Source organism: Sus scrofa, chromosome 5, assembly GCF_054392235.1.
Source record: "Sus scrofa isolate SSC_HxYL_T2T_F1_AM1 chromosome 5, Sscrofa_HxYL_maternal_Yorkshire_Landrace_v2.0, whole genome shotgun sequence".
In the NCBI taxonomy this organism is placed as follows: Eukaryota; Metazoa; Chordata; class Mammalia; order Artiodactyla; family Suidae; genus Sus; species Sus scrofa.
The window spans coordinates 38,001,720-38,028,539 of record NC_139387.1 but is presented as its reverse complement, the minus strand read 5'-3'; the positions used below and the strand labels follow the sequence as shown (position 1 = coordinate 38,028,539).

The 26,820-nt window shown below is 38.7% G+C and overlaps 2 protein-coding genes across 21 annotated transcripts in view; both read right to left on the bottom strand.

The window, feature by feature from the left end:
• The window catches only part of MYRFL (myelin regulatory factor like), a 144,923-nt gene extending 132,879 nt beyond the window's left edge, over nt 1-12,044 (bottom strand). Inside the window, exon 1 of the mRNA XM_085024873.1 lies at nt 11,999-12,044. Within this exon, the coding sequence (XP_084880999.1) occupies nt 11,999-12,044 (46 nt within the window). The remainder of the gene's footprint in view (nt 1-11,998) is intronic.
• A 14,345-nt stretch (nt 12,045-26,389) lies between these two features.
• Nucleotides 26,390-26,820, bottom strand: part of RAB3IP (RAB3A interacting protein) — a 50,682-nt gene continuing 50,251 nt past the window's right edge. For all 20 annotated transcript variants that reach the window (XR_014803575.1, XR_014803577.1, XR_014803578.1 and 17 more), the window contains one exon: nt 26,390-26,742. Coding sequence is in view for 16 of the 20 variants with exons in the window: in XM_021091977.2 (XP_020947636.2) it covers nt 26,660-26,742 (83 nt within the window). In the remaining 4 variants the exon portion in view is untranslated. The remainder of the gene's footprint in view (nt 26,743-26,820) is intronic.

The following is a 26,820-nucleotide window of genomic DNA, read 5'->3' as shown; positions in this document are numbered from 1 at the left end:
TGGGATGCGAAGACCGGAGAGAGTGGGTTCTTTTCAGGGTTTGGTGATAAAAGGGAAGAGAAAGATCAATGAATGTTTGGAAAGAGAGGTAAAGTCAAGGGAAGAGTTTCGAATCTCTAGCTAACCCACTGATAACTTAATTTCACTATTGTTCCCCAATGAAGTACTACTACTCGCTCCTTTTCCTTGTATACATCAATGTCAAATCTTTAATGTAAACTCTTTTCAGAATCTTTTTAGAAACAGGCTAGGTACAAATAACTAACAAATGTGGATCTACTGCCAGAGGCTTCCTCCTATCAAACTAGGCACCAGATGGACCACTGAAAGCATTTTTTTTTTTTTTTTGTCTTTTTGCCATTTCTTGGGCCGCTCCCGCGGCATATGGAGGTTCCCAGGCTAGGGGTCTAATCGGAGCTGTAGCCCCAGGCTTACGCCAGAGCCACAGCAACGCAGGATCCAAGCCGAGTCTGCGACCTACACCACAGCTCACGGCAATGCCGGATCCTTAACCCACTGAGCAAGGGCAGGGATCGAACCCGCAAACTCATGGTTCCTAGTCGGATTCGTTAACCACTGCGCCACGATGGGAACTCCTGAAAGCATCTTTTCAAGTGCCACTGAGGTAGCTCCAGGGACAGAAGGAAGCCCAGTGCAAAGGAAAGAATCACTTTTCTTAGTTAGGTCAACTGCTCTGGCTTTCTATATCCACCCTTAAAACTGTTCACTTATCTATCATCCCAGAGATACTGGATGCCAAAGCCAGGATTCACACCCAGGATGACTGCCTCAGATTCCGTGATATTTTTTTTTCTTTTTGCTTTTTAGGGCCACACCTGCGGCATATAGAGGTTCCCAGGCTAGGGGTCGAATCGAAGCTACAGCTTCGATTTGTTCCAGGATTCCCCATAACACTAGCAGGTCTCAAATGCAGGGTGTGTGAAGGTAGCAGAAGTTAGCTCTGACCTAGTTACAGCACATTTTAAATTCTAATGAAATCGCCTTCACCTTGGGGATCCCAGCATGAAAGAAGAAAGGGAATTTTTTTTCTTAGTGGTACCAAGCCCACACCTCTTTGCTCTGGGTGCTTCATGACAAGGCAAGAGCATCTAACCACCTGCCGGTATCAGATAGAAGTGTTCAGATAATTATAAGCTGCTTGCACCATCTGGGTGGTTTTTTTCCATTCCTTGACATTTTCTTATTCCCAGTCTCTTGGAAAGTCCAGACTGTCTCCAAACAGAAACAGAGGTGGCCTCATCACCAGCCTCTGTGGGTCAGTTTCAGAGATGCTAGGATGCAACATAGGATCTAAAATTCCAGCATCAGAGGCCAACCAAACCTAGAGCCTTACAGAGGGTAATCTTTTGGACACATTTGATCAAAACAACTTTGTGTTCTATGAAAGCACATTGAATACAAACTTCTATAGAGGTGTAAGGTGCCATCAGATCTTCTGCCATCTGTACTGTCTGTTCAAGCTCAGGTTTTATTGGGAGAGAAGGAAGGGGGCATAAGGAAGGGGGCTGGTCATGTGACAGTGTGTGAAAGTGGTGGTCCTAAAGTGAAAGAAAGACAAGGATCCAGAGACTAGCAAGTGGGAAGCCAAAGATACCCTTTCCCTGCAAAACAGTCTCGTCCAGGGCCAGCCGTCTACACTGCATTCAGCTGCTCAGAGATTCTGAGTCCAATCATGGGATTCAGAAACATCAACCAGTCAGAGTTTGTTTCACTTTTGGGGAAGTTATATGCAGGAACCACTTAAGACAGTTATGACTTCACCTCTGATGATGATGGAATAGAGGCTTTCCACCTACTGGCAGCACATTGTCTCAGCTGCTTCTGTTTCTTTTATTCCCCCAACTTTTCTGCTGCTGGGCAAGTTTTTCTTCTTCCCATATCTGAACTTGCTGGATGCTCCAAACTGAGAGTTCAAACTGTTTGCTGACTAGAATAGCTGTACACTCTTCATTCATTCATTTACTCCATAAATGCTACAGAGCGTCTGCCATATGCCAACACAATATAGGCGATTTTTCAAGCTACATCTCTCTTGTACTTAACAATTCTACCAACCCTCCCGTGAAGCCTTTCTAGAGCTATTCCATCTGAGTTGATCCCTTGAGTCACTGCTTTTCTGCTCTAGAGCTTTCAGCATTTTCTTTATTTTCCTGAAAACTTGGCATTCCATGATATTCCTGTACAGTGCATGGACAGCAGATACATTTGCCTACCCTGCATCCCTACCAGCATTTTTTTAATTTTTATTAAAATTTTTTTTTTTTTTTTTGCTTTTTAGGGCCATACCTGTGGCATATGTAGATTCCCAGGGTAGGAGTCTAATCTGAACTACAACTGCCAGCCTACACCACAGCCACAGCAACTCGGGATCCAAGCCACGTTTGCAACCTACAGCACTGCTCAAGGCAACACCAGATCCTTAACCCACGGAGTGAGGCCAGGGATCGAACCTGCAACCTCATGGTTCCTAGTCGGATTCATTTCTGCTGTGCCACAATGGGAATTCCCCCTACAATGGGAATTCCCCCTACAACCATACTTTAATAAGAGTCAACTAGAAATTTAAGTTTGGTCCAAAGAGAGGAGGGTAGAAAATATTTTGAAGTTTGACAGCAGCTTCCTGAAGGAGCTGTTCCTCCTCTTAATCTCAGGAGCTGTCCAGTGGTTCCTGCACATCCACAGCTTCTGGTTCTAGGGGCAGCCTCTGACTCCCCAAACTTCAATGGGTGAGTGGGAACTTCTTCAGCTAGTTTCCCTCTTGTGCTTTTTCTTTTTTCTTTTTTGCTTTTTAGGGCCACACCCATGGCATAGGGAGGTTCCCAGGCTAGGGGTCGAATCAGAGCTACAGTTGCCGGCCTGCGCCACAGCCACAACAATGCCAGATCTGAGCTGAGTTTGCAACCTGCACCACAGCTCATGGCAATGCTGGATCCTTAACCCACTGAGCGAGGGCAGGGATCAAACCCGCAACCTCATGGTTTCCAGTAGGATTCATTTCCACTGCACCATGACAGGAACTCCCTCTTGTGCTTTTTCATATGATCTAATCAGTAGAGTCAGCCTTCCATGTCTGCAGGTTTCACATCTGCAGATTTCAATCAACTGAGGATGGAAAATGGGGGAAAAAGATTCCAGAAAGTTCCAAAAAGCAAAACTTAATTTTGCCACATGCTGGCAACTATTCACATATCATTTACATTGTATTAAGTATTATAAGTAATCCTGAGATGATTTGAAGTATACCGGGGATATACATAAGTTAATATGCAAATAATACTTTATATAAGGGACTTGAGAAGGTGTGGGTTTTGGTATCAGAGGAGGTCCTGGAACTAATCTCTCCTGGATATTAAGGGACAACCGTGCATAGTTTCCCCCACTCTGTTCAATCAGGGCAGGAATCTCCTCTTTTGCTATCGTGATAAGCCAACAACACTTGAGAACCTGCTTCAGGATGTTATAAAGAAGATACAGCTTCTCACCAATTTAGAAAATTTCCTCTTAAAGGTGAAATATAATGAACAATAAAATATTCTTCTCAAATCAGTTTTAATAACTGTTCTAGAATGCTGGAAAATAAAAGATGATTCCTCTGATATCATAGTAATCCAAAAGAAATACCCATTAAGAGACAAATTAAGAATGTAAGGTGATAGCAATCAAAAATAAGTAAAGTAGGAGTTCCTGTCATAGCTCATTGGCAATGAATCCGACTAGTATTCTTGAGGATGCGGATTTGATCTCTGGCCTTGTTCAGTGGGTTAAGAACCCAGCATTGCTGTAAGCTGTAGTGTAGTTTGCAGACATGGCTCGGATTTGGTGTTGCTGTGGTTGCAGTGTAGGGTGGCAGTTACAGTTCCGATTTGACCCCTAGCTTGGGAACTTCCATATGCTGTGGGTGCAGGCCCCCCCCCCGCCAAAAAAAAGAAAAGAAAAGAAAAAGAAAAAAAGTAAAGTAAATTGAGGAATGGAATTTTGTTTCTTTGTTTGTTTGTTTACTTTATTTTGCTTTTTTTTTTTCTTTTTATGGCCACACCTGCACCATATGGAAATTCCTGGGCTAGGGGCCGAACTGGAGCTGCAGCTGCCAGCCTACCCCACAGCCACAGCAATGCAAGATCTGAGCCACATTTGCGACCTACACCACAGCTCACAGTAATGCCAGATCCTTAACCCACTGAGCAAGGCCAAGGATCAAGCACACATCCTCACGGAAGCTATGCTGGGTTCTAAACCCACTGAGCCACAAAGGGAACTCCAGGAATGGGATTTATTGTACTTGATTTCCTATTCCTTTTTTATCCAAGGGGTTGCTGTAAGAATTAAATGGGGGTAATGAATGTAAAATGTGTGGAATAGTGCTTGATACACAGTAAATGCATGGTAAATGTTTTTAATCTGGTTCAAACTTAAGGTAAAACAAAGTCCAAGTTAACTAACTTAAAACTTGGCAAGTGTTAAAGGACATATGTTTCAAAGATAAAATTATGATTCATACAAATATAAGATGAACACATGTCAAAGATTTACTTAATGAAGGAAGCAGGAAGATGTTACAGCTGGTTCAAGGAGAATTCAAACAGCAGATCTATACCTAGATCTAGGTATATAGATAGATTGATAAATAGATACAGATAGATGGATAGATAGATAAATAGATGTGAGTATATAGCTATAGATAGATAAGCAGATAGATATCCTGTATATGCCATAGAATGAATTCACAAATAAATGGAAAACTGGACATAATTCATTAATGTATCTCTAGACCAAAATAATTTCCATTGGTATCAGTTATCTCTAATTTACAGAGTTTCAAAATAGTTCTAAGAAATAGTATTGGAAGTCCTAGCTACAGCAATGACAAACAAAAGAAATAAAAGGTATCCAAATTGGAAGAGAAGAGGTAAAATTGTCACTGTATGCAGATGACATGATACTATATATTGAAAACCCTAAGGACTCAACCCGAAAACTACTCTAACTGATCAACAAATTCAGCAAAATAGCAAGACATAAGACTAACATTCAGAAATCAGTCACATCTCTGTATACTAACAATGAAATACTAGAAAAGGAGTACAAAAATACAATACCTTTTAAAATTGCACCCCAAAAAATCAAATACCTGGGAATACACCTGACCAAGGAGGTGAAAGACTTACATGCTGAGAACTATAAAACATCAATCAAGGAAATTAAAGAGGATGCAAAGAAATGGAAAGATATTTCATGTGCCTGGGTTGGAAAAATTAATATTGTAAAAATGGCCATACAACCCAAAGAAATCTACAGATTTAATGCAATCACTATCAAATTACCCATGACATTTTTCAAAGAACTAGAACAAGCAATCCAAAAATTTATATGGAACCACAAAAGACCCAGAATTGCCAAAGTAATCCTGAGGAACAAAAACCAAGCAGGAGGCATAACTCTCCCAGACTTCAGGCAATATTACAGAGCCACAGTCACCAAGACAGTGTAGTACTGGTACCAAAACACACATATGGACCAATGGAACAGAATAGAGAACTCAGAAATAAACCCAGACACCTATGGTCAATTAATCTTCGACAAAGGAGGCAAGAATATAAAATGGGAAAAAGACAGTCTTTTCAGTAAGCAGTACTGGGAAAACTGGACAGCCACATGTAAATCAATGAAACTGGAGCACACCCTCACACCATGCACAAAAATAAACTCAAAATGACTTAAACGTAAGATAAGACACCATCAAACTCTTAGAAGAGAACATAGGCAAAATATCCTCTGACATCAACCTTACAAATATTTTCTCAGGTCAGTCTCCCAAAGCAACAGAAATAAAAGCAAAAATAAACCAATGGGACCTAATCAAATTGGGAAGTTTTTGCACAGCAAAGGAAAGCATTAAATAAAACAAAAAGAAAACTTACAGAATGGGAGAAAATTGTTTCAAATGATGCAACTGACAAGCACTTAATCTCTAAAATATACAAACAACTTATATAACTCAATAGCAAAAAAGCCAACAACCCAGATAAATGGGCAAAAGACCTGAATAGACATTTCTCCAAAGAAGACATCCAGATGGCCAACAAGCACATGAAAAAATGCTCAACATCACTGATTATTGGAGAAATGCAAATCAAAACTACTATGAGATACCACCTCACACCAGTCAGAATGAGCATATTATTATTATTATTATTATTATTATTGTCTCCTTTTTTTTGCCTTTTCTAGGGCCACTCCTGCAGTATATGGAGGTTCCCAGGCTAGAAGTCTAATCGGAGCTGTAGCCACCGGCCTACGCGAGAGCCACAGCAACATGGGATCTGAGCTGCGTCTGCAACCTACACCACAGCTCACAGCAATGCTGGATCCTTAACCCACTGAGCAAGGCCAGGGATCGAACCCGCAACCTCATGGTTCCTAGTTGGATTCATTAACCACTGCACCACAATGGGAACTCCCAGAATGAGCATCATTAATAAGTCCACAAATAACAAATCCTGGAGAGAGTGTGGAGAAAAGGGAACCCTATTACACTGTTGGTGGGAATGTAAATTGGTACAACCACTATGGAAAACAGTATGGAGGTATCTTAGAAAACTATACATAGAACTACCATATGACCCAGCAATCCCACTGTTGGGCATAAACCCAGACAAAACTTTCCTTGAAAAAGACACATGCACCCACATGTTCATTGCAACACTATTCACAATAGCCAAGACATGGAAACAACCTAAATGTCCATTGACAGATGATTGGATTAAGACAATGTGGTATATATACACAATGGAATACTACTCATCCATAAAAAAGAACAAAATAATGCCATTTGCAGCAACATGGATGGAACTAGAGACTCTCATACTGAGTGAAGTAAGTCAGAAAGAGAAAGACAAATACCATATAATTTCACTTACATCTGGAATCTAATATATGGCACAAATGAATCTTTCCACAGAAAAGAAAATCATGGACTTGGAGAACAGATTGGTGGTTGCCAAGAGGGAGGGGGAGGGAGCAAGAGGGACTGGGAATTGGTGGTTAATAGATGCAAACTATTGCCTTTGGAATGGATTAACCATGGGATCCTGCTGTATAGCACTGGGAACTATATCTGGTCACTTGTAATGGAGCATGATAATGTGATAAAAAAGAATGTATACATGTATGTGTGACTGGATTACCTCACGTGCAATAGAAAATTGACAGAACACAGCTATAATGGAAAAAATAAAAGTCATTATTAAAAAAAGAAAAAACAGTAAAATATCAGAATGGCTAAAATAAAAAAATAATGACAACAGCAAATGCTGACAAGATGTGGAAAAACTAGATCATTCACACATTGCTGGTGGAAATGTTCAATGGTAGATCCAGTCTAGAAGACAATTTGGCCATTTCTTAAAAAACTAAACATGCAATTATCATGTAACAAATGATATAGCAAATACATTTCTGGGTATTTATCCCAGAGAAACAGAGGCTTATGTTCACACCAAAACTTGTGCAAGAATGTTCACAGTGGCTTTATTCATAGCTGTGATAACTCCGGACTGGAAACAACTTGAGTATCTAATAGATAAATCATTAAACAGTATGTCCACATCATGGAATACTACCCGGCAATAAAAAAGAAAGAACTTGGATAAATGTCAGGAGAATTACACTTAGTGAAAAAGTAAACCCAAAATGTTAAATACTGTGTAATTTCACTTATATAACATTCTGGAAATAACAGAATTATAGAAATGCAGAACAGATTGGTGGTTGCCACAGGTTAAGGAAGTGGGGTGGTGGGGGAAGGAAATGGGTGTGGTTATAAAAGGCCAACAAGAGGGATCTTTGTAGTGATGGAAATGTTTTTTATCTTGACAGTATATTGTCATATTCTAGTTGTGGTATTATACTATACTTTTGCGAGATGTTACAGTTGGAAGAACCTGGCCAAAGTATATGAGGGATCTCTCTGTATTATTTGATATAATACATATGAATCTATAATTGTCTCAAAATTTAAAAATTTGTTAAAATTACATTAATTTCAGTCAGAAAAAAAAAATAGTTCTATGACAATGAAAGGTGAAAACCCCATAGAATCTAATACCCCAGAGGATACGATCCAGACATGGTTTTCTATGGAAGACACAGAGTAATCTTTTTTTTTTTTTTTCATGTCAATGTCTTTTACAATTGTTCTTTACACAGTAAAGCAACTCTTTTTTTGTTCGTTTGTTTGTTTTGGCTTTTTGCCTTTTCTAGGGTCGCTCCCGCGGCATATGGAGGTTCCCAGGCTAGGAATCTAATTGGAACTCTAGCCATCGGCCTATGCCAGAGCCACAGCAATGGGGGATCCGACCTATGTCTGTGACCTACACCACAGCTCACAGCAACACCAGATCCTTAACCCACTGAGCAAGGCCAGAGATCGAAACTGCAACCTCATGCTTCCTAGTCAGATTTATTAACCACTGCGCCCCGATGGGAACTCAGAAAAGCAACTCTTAAACAGAAGAGTTTTTCTGAATTAAACTCAGTCTCCCTCATTTAAGACAACCTGATTATGATATAACACATTCCAGTTTTGAAGCACTTACATAATGAAGTATAAAGAAGAAAACAAAAAGTGCTCATATTCATACTATTAAGAGATAACTACTTAGTACTTACAGTGTATTCATCCAGTTGTTTCTATGTATATGTTGCATGTATGTACATACAGTAACTGTTTTCAGATCAGTTTTAATAAATTTTGTTCTAAAAAAACATATATTCAATTATATCATACATACCAATCTATAAACCACTTTCCCCCTTTATATAATGAACATTTTTCCTCCTCATTGTCATTTTTTTTTTTTTTTTTTTTTTTTGGCTGTGCCTGCAGCATGTAGAAGTTCCCAGGCCAGGGACTGAAGCTGCACCACAGCAGCGACGGGAGCCATGGCAGTAAAAATTCTGGATCCTTAACCAGCTGAGTCACATGGGAACTCCTCCTCATCATTTTTTTTGTTTTTGTTTTTTTTGTCTTTTTAGGGCCGCACCCTCAGCAAATGGAGGTTCCTGGGCTAAGGGTAGAATCAGAGCTCTAGCTGCCAGCCAATGCCACAGCCACAGCAATGCCAGATCAGAGCCGCGTCTGCAACCTACACCACAGCTCCCAGCAATGCCGGATCCTTAACCCACTGAGCGAGGCCAGGGATGGAACCCACATCCTTATGGTTCCTAGTCGGATTCGCTTCCACTGTGCCACGACGGGAACTCCCTGCACATCATTTTTAATAGCTGCAAAATATTCCATCATATGGAAGAACCATAATCTATTTAATCCACCTCTATTAGAAATTTAAGTTGTAACCAATTTCTAGTTATTATAAATAAAATAAATACCTCTCCTCTGATCACCCTTCCCTTGCAGGTGTATCAACTTTGCCAAAAAAAACCAAACACTTCACATGATGTCTGAGTTTCCACTGGATGTCAGGATCCCTAGGGAACATTATCCACCTCTTCTCCTTTAGCTAATGGTCTACCTATTGCGTCAGTGGCAGGCAGGGGATTTGAACAGAATGAGGATTGCCAGCTACCTGGAACCATCCTTTGTTCTTTTCATCCTCCTGAGATACACCATGAAACTTTAGCATGATCAGATTTAGCTTTGACATTCAAGGCCATGAAAATCATGATGATACTATCAATCCAGATACTTCTTAATACAAAATATATAAGATTCAGTGTCTTAGAATGCAGGGTCTGAGGAAACAAAGGAAAAATCACTTTCAGGTGGGTAACAAATTACAAAAACTTTTCTTGCTTTTCAGACCTTGATTTTTTTAATGAGATTGCATTAATTAGAAGCTGACACATCAAAGGTGCACAGCATACGACAACTGGCCCTCCTCATGAGACGACCGTATCTAGTTTTGCTGTCTTCATTCTAATGAATATTTGAGAAAGGAAATCATAATCTAAGGGAAACACTTCAAAATCCTACAGGCTTTTAAAAGAGGTGGTTGTTGGACTTGGCACACAGTCAGCGATCGATATTTGCTGAATAGGTAATAAAAAATTGACAACCAGCTGTGTGATTTTCAGGAGGAGGGGCGATCACTTAAGTTAGTGATTTATTTCCAGAGTTAACCACTTTTCCCATCCATTCATTCAAAGATAGTGCAAGAAAAGCACTGCCCACTTTATTCTCTTTCCATGGAGAAATTAGTCCCCTCTAGTTAAAAAGGCTTTAAAAGGAGCCACACGATTTAGTTTGGGCCAAGAAAGATAGTATCATCATCATCGTCATCATCATCATCATCATCATCGTCATTATCATCATCATCATCATCGTCATTATCATCATCATCATCATCGTCATTATCATCATCGTCATTAAAATCATCATCATCGTCATTATCATCATTATCATCATCATCGTCATCGTCATCATCATCATCGTCACCGTCATCATCATCATATTTTGTAACAAGCTATAGAGAAGACTTATGGAAACTCTCCCCCCAAAGACTTCTGAAAATAGCATAAGCAAGGACATCATAGTGACCCTACAGGGATGATAGCACTTCCCCAAAACAGAAGGTAGACCAGGTGAACTTTTCAAGGCTTCTCCAGCTTTGGAAAAAAACCAGGTGCACTGTATGCATTTATAAACGGAGTTGGTGGTTTCTCTAAAATAAAGCAGCTGTAACTGGAGCTTGGAGCTTGCTACCTACTAGTCCAATGACAGTTTACATAGGGTGTAAAATCAGGCCACCACCATCAAGCGACATCCAGTGTGCCTACTGTGTGATCCAAGGGGACACACTGACTTGGGCACTATCAGAAACAGAACACAATGGGATGGATCGTGGGGCTGAAATATCAAATTAATTCTCTGGTGTAATAGTCCGTCTTGCCCTATCTGGCAAAATCCAAGCCACAGAACTTAATTGTTTTGTGCCAATTCTTTCTGGCAGTGACCTGAAATCTCACTGTTTCTTTGGTATATACATTCTTTAGTGTTTGGCACTGTTCAGTGTTGGGTCAATTCCATTCAACTTTTAAGTATGTAGTATTTGTCACTTTACTAATCACAAGAAAGGCCAAAAGCACTTTCTCAGTATGCTTCTAATAGCCCTCTGTAGCCTATGAGTGAGCAGGTCTGCCCTCAATGCTTCTCATAGTCTCTCCTGGGAAATACCTTGAAATGTGCAAAAGTTCACCACATTTCCCTTCCTGTGGAAGTCTAAGCATGGCTAACGGATAAAGACCTGCAGCTGCACTGACGTGGAGTCTCCCAGTGGCTCCTAAAAGGCATCACAAGAAGGCAAGCCCTTGCTGACATTTTCAACACACTCTCCTTAAAAATATTGGCCCACTGAAAATGAGAAGCAGATCTGCCATTTTAGGCTTCAGAAAAAAGAACCATCTGTGTAATCACGTGCTATAGCAAGCTTCTGCTTGGAGGAAAAGATATTTAACCTCAAAAATAAACCATTATTCAATAGTTACACATTATTAAAGTATTGAGAAAAATATAGATGGGGGTGAGGGAAGAAGGGTTCCTTTCTTGTCAAGCCGGTTTGTATTTAATTATATTAAGAGAGAAACTGTCTTAAGTGAGCTCTTACATTTTTGTTGTGCTATAGTCAACAATTTAAGAGTGAAGAAAAATCTAATTTTATGAAATACAGGGGATTAGAAAAAAGAATCTAGCATAGGACAGGGATAAAAACTAGTAACAGAGATATGCTGATCCTTTGAGTCTTTTAACAACCAAGCTGTAAGATGGAAATCTTGAGTTTTTAAAAATCACTGGTTATACTGTTGATGTTTGCTACAAACACAGCAAATAAACCTGGACTTCTGACTTTCAAGGCAGTTAGTATAACAGCATTGCTTTCAAGGCCAAGTTTAAGTGAATTTCAAAAACATTGAGACAGTGATCATAAGCAATGCCATTTCTCAGATTTTGGAAACGTCTTACCTTCGAAGAACTGTTGCAGGGCCTCGTTTTCACCTACTACCTCCATGGTGCTGGGGTCTCAGTGGCGCTTCCTCAGAACAAGGCTTGTCAGTCCTCAGGAAGTGGGTGCTGTCCTCTCAACTCGAAGCCTATGAATACTCTTGAAATATCTTCTTTTTCTTTCCATTGGAGTGAAGCATAGCTTCAGCCATTGAATTGTGCCCAGAAAGATGGTTAAGTGTTCAAACGTGATTGTAAAACTGTGCAGAAGGAGAATTCACGAAGAGGGAAGTGGCGGCCAATCCATCTATCTTACTATAGGGAACTGTTTCTACTCTGCTTTTCGTCTTTGTTTAAGGACCTTTGTCCTTAGTGACACATGTAATTACATAAATGGGCAATAAATACATGGTCTTATCTCCTAGTTGTCCTTCTACACCAATATATTTATATCTCTGCCTCTATCAACCAGATCGCTTTAGCTACAACCAACCAAAGATACAGGTTTTTTTTTTTTTCACCTAGAGAAAAAGGGCACATCAATATAATCACTTTCATAGATGCCTAGAACAGCAGATAATTTTAACAGGCTTGTCATAATGAAAAGTTGGGACTTAAATAGTTCTAAATCTAGACTAAAAAACTTACATTCCTTGATACACACTTAGTCCACTTACTCCAGAGTTTATTTTCTTTGCAAGTATAAACCAAAGGAGTTCCTGCTACAGCGCAGCAGGTTAAGGATCTGGCATTGCTGCAGCTGTGGCATAGGTTGCAGCTGTGGCTCAGTTTCGCCCCCTGGCCTGGGAACTCCCATATGCCATGGGTGCAGCTGAAAAACAAAACAAAACAGTGTATAAACCATAAAGTATGAGAAGTCTCTCTAACAAGCAAGAAAACAGAATTTCTGATTTATTAATTCTTTTTGTTTTGGCCATGCCTGTGACATGTGAAAGTTCTTGGGCCAGGGATGGAACCCGTGCCATAGCAGTGACAATGCAGGATCCCTAACCCATTGCACCACAAGTGAACTCTTGATTTAGTAATTCCTACAACCAATTATACAGTTCATTCCTAGCTGGTATCACTCCTAAAGTCATAATCAAATAAATGCCCTCTTTTTGCTGCTTAGCCACTAACTTATTTAATAATAGCCTACAAAGAATACAGTTAGGAAATTAAACCAGTCCTATTGGCTCCTTGCTTTTCCCCTTTTCTCTAACTTTTTATTTTGAAAACGTTTTTAACCTACAGAAAAACTAAACCTACAGAAAGAATACTACCATGAAACACCCACATAGTCTTCATCTGGACTTACTAATTGCTAATATTTTCCCACTTTTGATTTTTGTTTCCTGATATAAAATACTTTTTTGGCTAAGTCATTTGAAAATAAGTTGCTGACAGCTTGACATTTCATTCAGAAATAACACTGTGTAAGAATCCCAATAAGGACATTTTCCCACATAAATCACAGTATGATTATTATATCCAAGAAATGTAATTAATACTAATAACTTAAACATAATTTCCACCACTGTAAAAAAAAATCTTTTATGATTTTTTCCCCCTCTTATCAAGGATCCAATGAATGTTCATGCATCGCCTTTGGTTACGTCTTTCTGAAAAGATACAACACTTTTCTTGTCATTTGGTTAGTTTTTTTTACAACAATGCGATGCTTGTTTAACAGTCCTGGACCATTGTCTTATAGAATAAGTAAAGTCTACATTCTGAATTTCCCTGATTGTTTCATTCCTGTTAGAGTAGTATAGGTCATGTGGTATGTTTCCTAATAAGTATTTTAAAACTTCACACATATAAACTGTTCCAATATAAACATTAGTTTTGTCCTGGGACAAAAAGAGGCTTAGATTCATATTTTGAAGGTCACTCTACACCCCAGATCTTTAAGGACAAATCATCAAGTTGCTTTAAGAAAAGAACTTTCTATTTATTTCAATTTAATTTATGCTAAACTCTCTGCTGGGTGCAGGAAATAAAAAGAGGTGTCAATTATGGTCCCTTCCTCTATACGCTCAAATGTAGGACATGAGGAAAACACAAGTAACTATAACTCAGGGCAGACTCTGGTAAGAGCGGGGGAAGACATCCAGAGAGAACAGAGGAAGGAAAGATTACTTTCATCTGAGAGGATTTGGGAAGATGTCACAAAGAACAGAGATTTGAAAAGACTTAAACAATGGACATGTCTTTAAAAACATAAACAATGGCTTGGAGGGGAGAGGGCACAGGTGCAGAGACGGGTGTATGCACAGTAGAGTGAGGGGGGGAAAGATAAGACGGGAAATAGGCCGAAGAAAGATTTTGGTGGCTTTTTGAATGTTAGGTTAAATCTGAATTTGATTAAAGGCACATTCATTCTAAGTATGTCTATTAAGATTTCTATTTGGGTAGTTTTAGTGCATGATATAACCAAACCTAACTCAGAAACAGCTGTGTAATAGTTTGCTTGTTGGGCAGTAACGAAAGTTACATCAGCTGTGAAGCTACTGCAGCACACAGGCAGTAACAAAGCCTGAAGATGCTATAGAGCCAAGAAGAGTTGGCTACTAAAAAACACATGAAAAGATGTTCAACATCACTCATTATTAGAGAAATGCAAATCAAAACCACTATGAGGCACCACCTTTCACCACCCAGAGTGGCCATCATCAAAAAGTCTACAAACAATAAGTGCTGGAGAGGGTGTGGAGAAAAAGGAACCCTAGTACACTGTTGGTGGGATTGTAAATTGGTGCAACCACAGTGGAGAACACTATGGAGATGCCTCAGAAAATGAAACATAGAACTACCATTTGATCCAGCAATCCCACTCCTGGGCATCTATCCAGAGAAAAACCATGACTCAAAAAGACACATGTTCTCCAATGTTCATTGCAGCACTATTTGCAATAGCCAAGACATGGAAACAACCTAAATGTGCATTGACAGAGGAGTGGATCAAGAAGAGGTGATACATATACACAATGGAATATGACTCAGCCATTAAAAGGAACGAAATACTGGCATTTTTAGCAACATGGATGGATGTAGAAATTATCACGCTAAGTGAGGTCAGTCAGACAATGAGACACCAACATCAAATGCTTTCACTGACATGTGGAATCTGAAAAAAGGACACAATGAACTTTATAGAACAGACAGTGACTCACAGACTTCGGAAAACTTATGGTTTCCGAAGGAGACAGGTTGGGGGGTGGAGGTATGTGCTGGGGTTGTGGGTTGGAAATCCTACAAAATTGGATTGTGTTCATCATTGCAAAACTATAAATGTAATAGATTCATTGAGTAATAATAATAAAAAAGAAGAGTTGGCTACTGATTGGATATACAGAGCAAGGGAGAAATCAAACATGATTTTTAAAAAGGATTTCTATGCCTTTAGGTGCAGCATGAATTAAGATGTCCAAAACATATAGCCTATGGCTACATCTAGACTCCAAAGGAAGCTCTCAGCCAAGATTTCTGGAGGCTGTTGGGAATTAAGTCACCACACTAGGTCCACTGCCAAATGATGATTCTGGATCCTATCCAACAGTTCACCCAGAGATTTCACACCGTCAGCAGTGGAGTAATGAGTGATAAGAAAGAAAGGAATTAGATTGCATTTAATAAGCTGAGAGACAAAGGTTAGAATTGGAGTCCTAAGCTCAAATAATTATAGGACCAGGCAGATAAGTGAGTAAAATGGGTCAAAATAAGCAAAAAACCAACCATGCAAGCATATTGATAACTGATAGCTCACCCTTAGCCCATGATGTCAGGAAAACAATCAGAAGTGGTGGGGCTTGGAGCAAACCATAGTGCAGGAGTCACTCAGCTTCCTCTGTGTGCTGCCATTCCACAAGGTGGGCCTGATGTTGTTGAAAGGGTCAACTTTCAAAGAGAAGCCAGAAGTGCAGATTTTAATTTTAAATCTCATTTTTAAGTGTTGCAACCAATATGTTTAAAAACAAAACCAAAAACCCAATAAACTAAAACATGGTCAAGGACAAATAGCGCACCTGTGAAAGCACAATTCAGCCTTTGGGTTGCAACATCTGGGTTGGAGGCTACATTATAACAACCAACAGGGTTTGAGGAAAGCAGAGAGAATTCAGAAGAAAGATGTTGGAAGGGCTTGATGATATAGCGGTATTAATTAATGAGTCCAGCTGGTGGCCACTGGTGGCCACTGGGATTTCTTTGGAAGTTTCTCCCTCATGGTGAATAACAAATATTATCTGTATTTCCTTGATTATGGTCTTACATCTCTAACATTTTCCCATTCTATGGGGCATCCCATTTTGTACAAATTCAGTCAAGATTTATTCTCTTGGATAGCAGCCTAATGTAGCTGTCATTTGGATTTGTTTTGGTATTGACGTTTCCTAAGCACACCAGGAGATAAATAGATCAAAGCTGAGCTGCTGTGGTTAAACCTGGGAACATAACGAAGGGAACCTTGTCTCTCTGAAGACTGTCCCTGAGACCTGTAACTCCAGAATTCTCCTATTAAAACCACAGTCCTTCCTCTTGAATTCACTGTTTGTGGACTTGTACTTCCTTGACAGTGGCCTTTGGCAAGTGTTTCTATTCTTCTCTATACTTCGGCAAGCTTGTTCCTCTGCTTTTTTTGTTTGTTTCAAAGAGATTCACAAATTGTTTTCCAAGCCGATTTTTATTGTTATTTCTCTGTTAACAATAACCACTATGCAAACTTGATGATTTCCAGTTGAGTTTAGATTTATTTTTCTAAGAAGCCATGAGAGGATGTTAACCAGGGAAGTGACATGCTGATTTTTGTTTTAAAAGGATGTTGTTGGCTGCTGCCAGTGACTGTGGAAGGGCAGGTGTGGAAGCAAGAACACCAAGCAACAGATTGTTGCAGGAATCCAGATGAAAGATGACGATGGCTTCAACTGAGTAGAAGTAGTGGACTTGGAGAGGAGTAAATGAATCCAAGATGTTTTGGAGACTTGCTAGGTTTTGATGGATTGGATAAGGGTGGTGGTGACAGAAATGGAGAAATCAAGAATAAATCCTACAACCACTATGGAGTCTCCTCAAAAACCTAAAAATAGGATTCCCGCTGTGACAGAGCAGAAATAAATCTGACTGGGATCCATGCAGGTTTGATCCCTGGCCTTGCTCAGTGGACCAGGGATCTGGCATTGCCATAAGATGTGGGGTAGATCACAGACACGGCTTGGATCCAGTGTTGCTGTGGCTGTGGTATAGGCCAGCAGCTGTAGCTCCAATTCGATATCTAGACTGGGAACTTCCATATGCTGTGGATGCGGCTGTAAAAAGAAAGAAAAAAAAAAAACCCCTAAAAATAGAACTACCATATGATCCAGCAATTCCACTCCTGGGCATCTATCTGGAGAAAATCATAATTCAAAAAAATACATGCACCCCCAAAGGTCATTGCAGCACTATTTACAATAGGCAAGACATGGAAGCAACCTAAATGTTCATCAATAGAGGAATGGATGAAGAAGATGTGATACATATATACAATGGAATACTACTCAGCCATGGAAAGAATGAAATAATGCCATTTATAGCAATACCAATGGACTAAGAGGTTATCATATTAAGTGAAATTAGTCACAGTGAAAGACAAACATCATATGATATCACTTATACATGGAATCTGAAAAAAAGGATACAAATGCAGAACAGAAATAGACTCACAGACTTTGAAAACCAATGTATGGTTACCAAAGGGGATAGGTGTAGGTGGGATAGATGGATTGGGGGTTTGGGGTTGGCACATGCACACTGTGGTATATGGAATGGTTGGCCAATGGGGACCTGTTGTATAGTACAGAAAATTCTACCCAATATTCAGTAATAATCTATATGGGAAAAGAATCTGAAAAGAAATGGATATGTGTACATGTATAACTGAATCACTTTGTTGTACAGCAGAAATTATCACTGCATTGTAAATCAACTATACTTCAATAACATGTTAAAAAAAAAAGGATAAACCCTAGATTGTTGCTTAAGCAACTGCACAAGTGTTCAGCCATGTACGATTTGAGATGCCCATTTGAAATCCAAGTGGAAGGGCTGAGTAGGCAAATGGACATAAGAGTCTAGAGTTAGGGAAGTGGTATTGTCAGGGTTGGAGAGGCGGAGTTAGAAACAGGGTGCTATAAAATTTTTAAAGCCATGTGCCTAAATGAGATGATCTAAAGAATATTTAAAGAGAAAGAGGCCCGGGGCAAAAATCTGGGGATGCCAGTATTTAAAAGCTGAGCTGAAAGCCAGCTAGAGCTTGACCAGAGTTGTCACAGAAAATTCCAAATTTCCAAACTTGACTTATAAATCTACAAAGACAAAAACCCTGGCTACTCTCCAATTTTCTCTTACTACTCTTCGACCCCCAGCTGCACACCAGGTCTCCTTGCAGTTTTTTCATTTCTTCCTCAAGGGGCTTACACAAGCTTCAAAACGATCTCCCCTGCTCTCCTCCCTTCTCAAGACTGGGTCGCCTCAGATCCCCACTTAAATGTCACATCCTAAATGTGGTCTTTCCTCACCACCCAGTCTGAAGTGTTCACTCATTACCTCCAGCCATTACCCCATTTTAATTACATAGAGAGGGCATGTCCTATCTTTTGTCCATTTCTCACTGCACAGAGGACTCCTTGAGAACGGGACCTCGCCTCACCTTGCTCACTGCTATACCTCCAACACCTACAACAGCTCCTGACACACACAAGACTCTCAAATATGTATGGATGAATGAATGAAAGGATTTAGTGTGGAGGAATTCTCTTTTGCTGGAAGTTCTACACACAAATCATAGCTACCACTGGACCTTTATTTGTCCACATATCAAATATAAGAAACTTAGCTATTAAGATTGTACTGCATCCCATGAGGAAAGTGAAAAACTATTTTCTAGCATATTAAATACAAATTCATACTGCTTTGGACTCTCTTTGCTTTAAACATTTTGCTTATAGAAAAAAATCTACATAGGGAAAATCTACACAATGAAGAAAAGCTTTGAAAACAAAAGCTTCTAAATAGAAGCAGACCTGTTTTAGATTCTGGGTGCACAAAGCAAAAACATATAGGATTCACATGGTAATGGTTGAAGTGGGTGGTAGGTGGTTGCAAGTTTTTTAAGGACTGAACAAATCTTTGTTCTTCTAGTATAGATGTCTAGTCAAAGGCAGTGGGTTATCAGAGCTGGAAAAGACCATGGGGAAGGCCTGAATAGGCTTTGTGCAGGAGGCCAGAGAGGAGTGGCCACCTGCCTAACCTCCTAGTTTTGGGGCACCCAAGCCTGGACCAGAATGTAGGTCTCCTGACCAACTCTCAACCCAGAGTTCTCTCCACTGAGCCAGGTTCTCTACACAGCTCTAAACCTATTTACAGAAATGTATCAAAGTCTTTCCCTCTTTTATCAGAATTGGTAATCTGGGCAATTAAATTTTGTCTCAAAATACTCTCATGAACATCAGTTATTAATCAGTACCCTAACTCTTCCTTCTCCTATGCCTTGTCATTTCAACAAGCTCATCCATACCAGCCCTCTTCACAGGGTCTTCCTTCTCCCTGTCATAGTAACTCAGGGCTCAGTGCCATAGTTCGATGACTCGAGTATCCCTAAAGCTCTTATCTCCTGGCCTGAACTTGAACGTAGATATCTACCTTGAACGTAGATATGTATGTAAGGTATCTATTTATCTTTTCCACTTTGATGCTTACTGGGCATCTCAAACTCTGGGTCAAACACTAAATTCTTGTCTCTGTTCCACCAATGTAATTTGTCCCTTCCCAGATTTCCCTGCCTCAGTAAATTGCAACAATAGCTAAAGCCAAAAGCCTAGGATTTGGAACTGATTTCTCTCATTTCCCCTCTTTCAATTCCAACTCAACAGGCCCTACTCTTTTTGGTTTTGTAATGCAGGTTTATGTAACCGGTCTAATCACAATCCCTCGTTCACAACACGCAACCAAGGGTCTGTGCAGGAGTCTACTGGTCCATTTTCTTCATGTATTTAAAGACAAATGAACCCATCATCCAACCATCCAGGCAGTGGAACAATGATGTACTCACATATTTGCTGCTCCCATTTCTCTCACCTTCCCCTCACCCAGAGGTAACCCTATCCTGAGCTTTGTGTTTATCACTACCTTGTGAGTTTATTAATGGTTTTGTCTCCTAAACATGTATGCTTAAACAACTGTTTTAGTTTTGAACTTTATGAGAAAATCATTACACCATATGTAGTTTTCTAAGAGTCTTACTTTTGCAACTTACACTGCTATGTTCCATGTAAGCATCCTTCTGTAGATGGACATTTAGGTTTTTTCTTTTCTACAAATGTATTCTGGGGAACTTTGTGCAAGGAATTCTCTTAAATATACGCCAAAAAGTGGAATTGCTGGGCTCTGGGTAACAAATGTTCAGCTTTTCAAATGAATGGTTTTTCGGTAGATACATGTTGCCATTTCCATCAGTAACACATGAGAACTCCCGTTGACTGAAATTCTCTTTAACGCTTGACTGTTGGGCTTTTTAATTTTTGCCAGTTCGACTAAATATGTCACTGAAATTTTGATTTAGTTTCTCTAATCAACAGAAATGAAAACCTCTTAATGTTTATTGGACCATACGCACTTCCAGTTCTGTGGAGGACTGATTTCAGCCTTCTGCACATTTGTTAGTTTTTTCCCTGTTGTAAATTTCTGCATATATTCTTAACACCAATCTATTATTGGTTATGAGTTTTGCAAATTTCTTCTTATAGTTTGTAGTATGGCTTTAATATGTCAAAATTAATCATTGATAACAAAGCACAACCATTTTCTTCTAAGGTTATTTATCTTTTATGGTGTCTTGCTTCCAGATTAAGTTCTCTTAAAGCAGGATCAGGAAGATATATACCTATATTTTCAAAGTATATTTCACATATAATTTTATATTTTCTACACCACAGGTTCTAAAGCTTCAGGACACTTAAAGACAGAGTTTTGTGTATGGTGTGAGGAAGATAACCAGTTTTATATTTTCTTCATTTTCTGTTGGTTTTATTAATGGTCCTTTCTATCACTGATCCACCACGCCTTCCCTGTCAACGTGAAATCTACACCTATGCATGGGTCTGCTTTACAGCTCTCTACTCCCCTCCATTTTGCCTATTTCTGCACTAATGTCATGCTCTGCTTCAGCATCTTAAAAAGTCCTAATAGGCAAAACTCTACATAAAAGAGACACGTGCATCCGCATGTTCATTGCAGCACTATTCACAATAGCCAGGACATGGAAACAACCCAAATGTCCATCGACAGATGATTGGATTCGGAAGATGTGGTATATATACACAATAGAATACTACTCAGCCATAAAAAAGAATGACATAATGCCACTTGCAGCAACATGGATGGAACTAGAGAATCTCATCCTGAGTGAAATGAGCCAGAAAGACAAAGACAAATACCATATGATATCACTTATAACTGGAATCTAATATCCAGCACAAATGAACATCTCCTCAGAAAAGAAAATCATGGACTTGGAGAAGAGACTTGTGGCTGCCTGATGGGAGGGGACACTTTACCTCGGGAGGTATCGGGAGGTATCGGGAGCTTGGGCTTATCAGACATAACTTAGAATAGATTTACAAGGAGATCCTGCTGAATAGCATTGAGAACTTTGTCTAGATACTCATGTTGCAACAGAAGAAAGGGTGGGGGAAAAAATGTAATTGTAATGTATACATGTAAGGATAACCTGACCCCCTTGCTGTACAGTGGGAAAATAAAAAAAATTATTAAATAAATAAATAAATAAACAAGGTCCAAAAAAAAAGTCCTAATAGGATAAATTACCCCTCCTCTCTTTTTCTTCAGAAGTGCCTTGGTCAGTCTTCCTCCTTTACTGTGTCACATAAATTTCAATCATTTTGTCAATTTAAGGAGAAGTATTAGGATTTAGTTTGGAGATGCACTAAACTTGTAACATCAATTTGGAGAGAATTAACAATTTTTATATTGTCTGACTACCCATGAACACAGGGTCAATCTACTCCCCTTTAATGTCTTTAGCAAAGGTTTTAAACTTTCTATATGTAGCAATTTTGGTTCAATTTACCAAGCACTTTAGAATTATGTTTACAATTGTTTAATCTCCTTAAAAATTCTATTTTCTAATTGTTTGAAGTTGGTGTATTTAATTCACAATTATGTACTGAGCCTTTATTTAGCCACCTTACTAATTTGATGAAGACTTATTTCCTATGTAGATAATCACATCATCTACAAATGATAGTTTTATTTTCTCCTTTCTAATCATTGTATCTTTATTTTTCATACTGTGCTGCACTGGCTCACATTTATGTTACAATTTTGAATAAAAGTGAGGACGGTGGTCATCTTGTTTCTATTACTCATTTCAAAGAGAATGATTCTAGTGTTTCCCCTCTTAGGATGGTGCTTTTCATAGGATTTTTAAGATATCTTTTACCAAGATGAAAAGTACCCTTCCATCTACAGATTACCAAAAGGTATTACTAAGCATTTAAAAAAGTATATTCTATTATAGTTGGTTTACAATGTTCTATCAATTTCTGCTGTACAGCAAAGTGACCCAATTATACATATATATACACTCTTTTTCTCATAATATTTTCCATCATGTTTCACCACAAGTGATTGGATATAGTTCCCTGTGCTACACAGCACTCTTATCAAAAGGTTTTCTGTTGATTATATGGTTCCTCACTTTTATTCTGTAAATGCAGCAAATATTTATGAGTTTTCAAATATACTGTCTTAGCATTCCTGGAAAAAAATGCCACTTGCTCAGTATATTACATTGTTTACCTTTGCATACATATCCATAACAAAATAGGCCTATACTCTTCCTTTCCTGTAGGGCCCTATCTGGTTTTGCTATCAAGTTTACATTTTTTTTTTTTAATGTAGGAGACATTCTATTCTCTATAAAAACTTATGCAAGATTAGAATGCCCATTCTTGAAAGTTTGTAAAACTATCTATGCCCAGAATTTTCTTTGTGGGAAGATTTAACTACTTAATTTCCTTTAATAGTAACAGTACTAAGAAGGCTTTTATTTCCTCTTAAAATACAGCACATTTTCCAGGGATTTTCCCTTTTGCATAAAAACTCGAAACTCATTGACATATTGTTCCCAATATCCATGTTAGTATCTGCAGTGAAATAGCCTTTTCATTCCCAGTATGTGTTATTTGTGCATTTTCTCTTTTTCTCCAGGGTAATCTTGCCAGAAATATTTGTCTATTCTGTTCATCTTTTCAAAGATTCAATAGCTTTGATGATCCTCTATTGCATTCTTTTCCATTTCTGCTATTTCCTTCATCGTGTTCTTTTATAACTTCTTCATTTAGACACTTAGCTTATTTAAAAAATACAAGGATTTAAAACTATAAACTTTTCCATAAAGTACTACTTTTTCTGCATCCTTTTATTATTAGTTAGCTCTTGGTATTTTAACAGTTCTTTGTTTCTGCTATTTATATTTTCTCATTAAGTCTTCTTGGTGCACGAATTTTTTAGGATTATATAGGACCCACTTCTATCCTTAATGGGATGCTAATAATGCTTTTTGCCCTAATGTCTGTCTGATAATTGTATAACCGCCCTAGCTTTCTTTTGGTATTTCCCTGGTATGTTTTTCTATTCTTTTATTCCAAACTTTCCATTTCCTTATGCTTTGTTTAGCATCATATTATTTTAATCCAATTTGACTATCTTTTTACTGGTAAGTTTATCTCATCATTTTACCTTTTATTTCCATATCATATAATTTGTTTCTCTTCTTGGCCTTTTCTTCTTCTTCTTCTTCTTTTTTTTTTTTTGTCCTCCACTTTGTTTGCTTTTTAGGGCTGCACCCTCAGCATGTCAAAATTCCCAGCCTAGGGGGCAAATAGGAACTATAGCTGCCAGCCTACACCACAGCCACAGCAACGCAGGATCCAAGCCACATCTGTGACCTACCACAGCCCACAGCAATGCTGGATCCTTAACTCACTGAGAAAGGCCAGGGATCAAAACCGAATTCTCATGGATATTAGTTGGATTCACTTCTGCTGCACCACAACGGGAACTCCCTTGTCTTTCACTTTTAATTGATAGCTCTCCATCTTCCATCTAACAAGTTAAGAACTTTAATATAGTCTCATGCTCTCTGCTCTCTTCCCATTCCCACTGTGTTGATATTGTAAATTATTTTCTCTATTTTTTTGGCTGTGCCCATGGCATGCCAAAGGTCCTGGGCCAGGGGTTGAATCCACACCACAGCAGCGACCCAAGCCTCTGCAGTATCACCACCAGATCCTTAACCCGCTGCACCACAGGAGAACTCCAGATACTGTAAAGAATTTTACTTCCAGACTATTACGGATATACTCTGAATTTTAAAATTTTCTTTAAACTTTTTAAATTTATTCTTTTAAAATTATCAACGAACTTTCACTAAGTATCTGATAACTTTCTTATAGGATCTCTCCTGGATTTGTTTCTCTTTTTTAGTATTTTCTCCAAAAATGTTTTTAATCTGCATCTTTATGTGGAAAATCTTTGGAAGCTTTGCATCTGAAAGCAAGCTTATTATGCCCTCACATTGGAATAACTATCAAGACATAAAAACTTAGTTTCGAAGTTCTTTTTATGTTCAATTTCATATTCTTGAGCTGGGCATGGTAATGATGTTTTTTTCTACCATATCATTCTCAAATATCCTTTTGTCTGCAGGCTCCCATTCATCCCGGTGACAAGGTTAAGCAAAACTTTGAGACAGGACTGAAAGTAGTTATCGACAGTAAATCTGTTGTCTCATACACCTCTGCTGTGAATATAAACAGATTCAACTTTTCTAGGGGGCAATTTGGCAATGCAGATCAAATACTTTAAAATATATATATGTGCTTGACCCAACAATTTTACTTCTAGGCGTCTATATGAAGGAAAGAACCCAACAATGTTCAAAGAAATATACACAAGAATCCTCATCACAGCATTATGACATGAAAAAAAGATTCAGAATCTCCACAGTTAAATTATGTTAAAGTAACATCCTATAATCAAAACCTTATAGTGATTAATATTTGCAAAATATTTAAGTAAAAAAAGAAAGTCTTGAAGTTCCTGTTGTGGCTCAGAGAATTAAGAACTCAACCAGCATCCATGAGGATACAGGTTTGATCCCTGGCCTCACTCAGTGGGTTAGGATCTGGCACTGCCACAAGCTGCAGTGCGTAGGTTACAGATGCATCTCAGAGGTGGTGTTTCTGTGGCTGTAGTGTAGGCTGGCAGCTACAGCTCTAATTTGACCCCTAGCCAAGGAACTTCCATGTGTTGCAGGTGCAGCCCTAAAAAGAAAAAGAGTCCTTTTTGTTTCAGAAATATACATATATACGTAGAAAATATATGAAAGCCAAAAGCCTATTCTTCAAAAATACTGAGTAGCTTTCTCTACTAACTAGAAAGACTCATTTCTCACTCTTCTTTTTGCTTTTCTGTACATTATATTTCTACCATGAAACTATTTACTTTTTTAATAACATTAATCAATAGCTTCTCCACATGATTTCTGTTTTACAACTTGTAACTTACAGATCAACTGGTTCTATGACCAGCGTATCCATGACATGTATCACTCTTTCAACCCTTCAAACTACCCTGAGCACACACCAACCTAATTTATCTTTACATTCTTTCAATGACTGTTACAGTGCTCAAAGTATATAAAGTACCCATATATTACATCGAGATGTTGAAGAATGTAAAAAAAAAAAAAAAAAGATGTTGACGAATGCATCTCTGGGATAAAATGTGACGTCCTCTTTCCATTGTGTTTAATTAATCACCACAATAAAGAGATTCTTTTTTTTTTTTTTGTCTTTTTGCTATTTCTTTGGGCCGCTCCCACGGCACATGGAGGTTCCCAGGCTAGGGGTCAAATTGGAGCTTGTAGCCACCGGCCTACGCCAGAGCCACAGCAACGTGGGATCCGAGCCGCGTCTGCAACCTACACCACAGCTCACGGCAACGCTGGATCCTCAACCCACTGAACAAGGGCAGGGACTGAACCCACAACCTCATGGTTCCTAGTCGGATTCGTTAACCACTGAGCCACAACGGGAACTCCATAAAGAGATTCTTTAAATGAAAGCAGAATGATTAAAACAGTAACTTTCTTTTCAGAGGAAGTCTTTTTTCTTCTGTAATCCTAATATATAAAACAGACAAAAACAGAGCCATTCTAATGGAGAGACTGAAACTGATCCTGTCCATTTAGCCTTCTTCTTTGTCCTGTGTAGTTTGACAACTACAATTCAATATATTCAGCTGACCCTACATGCCACATCAGAACTAGTAGAGAAAGCAAAAACACACTCAATCTAACATTTATTTATTTAGCTTTTTTTGCAACTATAAATTACAATCACTAGTACACCTGTCATTCTTTATAGAATGTTCAACTAAAGAAAAAGCAAACACAGCATAGGTCAGTTTAAACGAAATCACAGTACTTCTTAGTATAATTTGCAAAAGAAGGAAAAAGTCTTGGACCCACTCCTTGGAAATAAATATCAAGTAACCATAAAAATATTCAGCCATTTTCCAGGTATTCAGGGAGGTTCATGCATGGTCCCAGGCAGAGCTTCAGAGTTCCTCTTTGAAATATCCCAGCTTTGCCAATGACATCTCTTTTCTCAACTGCATAACTTCCCAAAACATCTGATCAACTATGAAAACAGAAAAGAGAAACACATAAATCATAAAATACCATCTTAAATTATTTTTAATCTGTTGCACTGAAATTT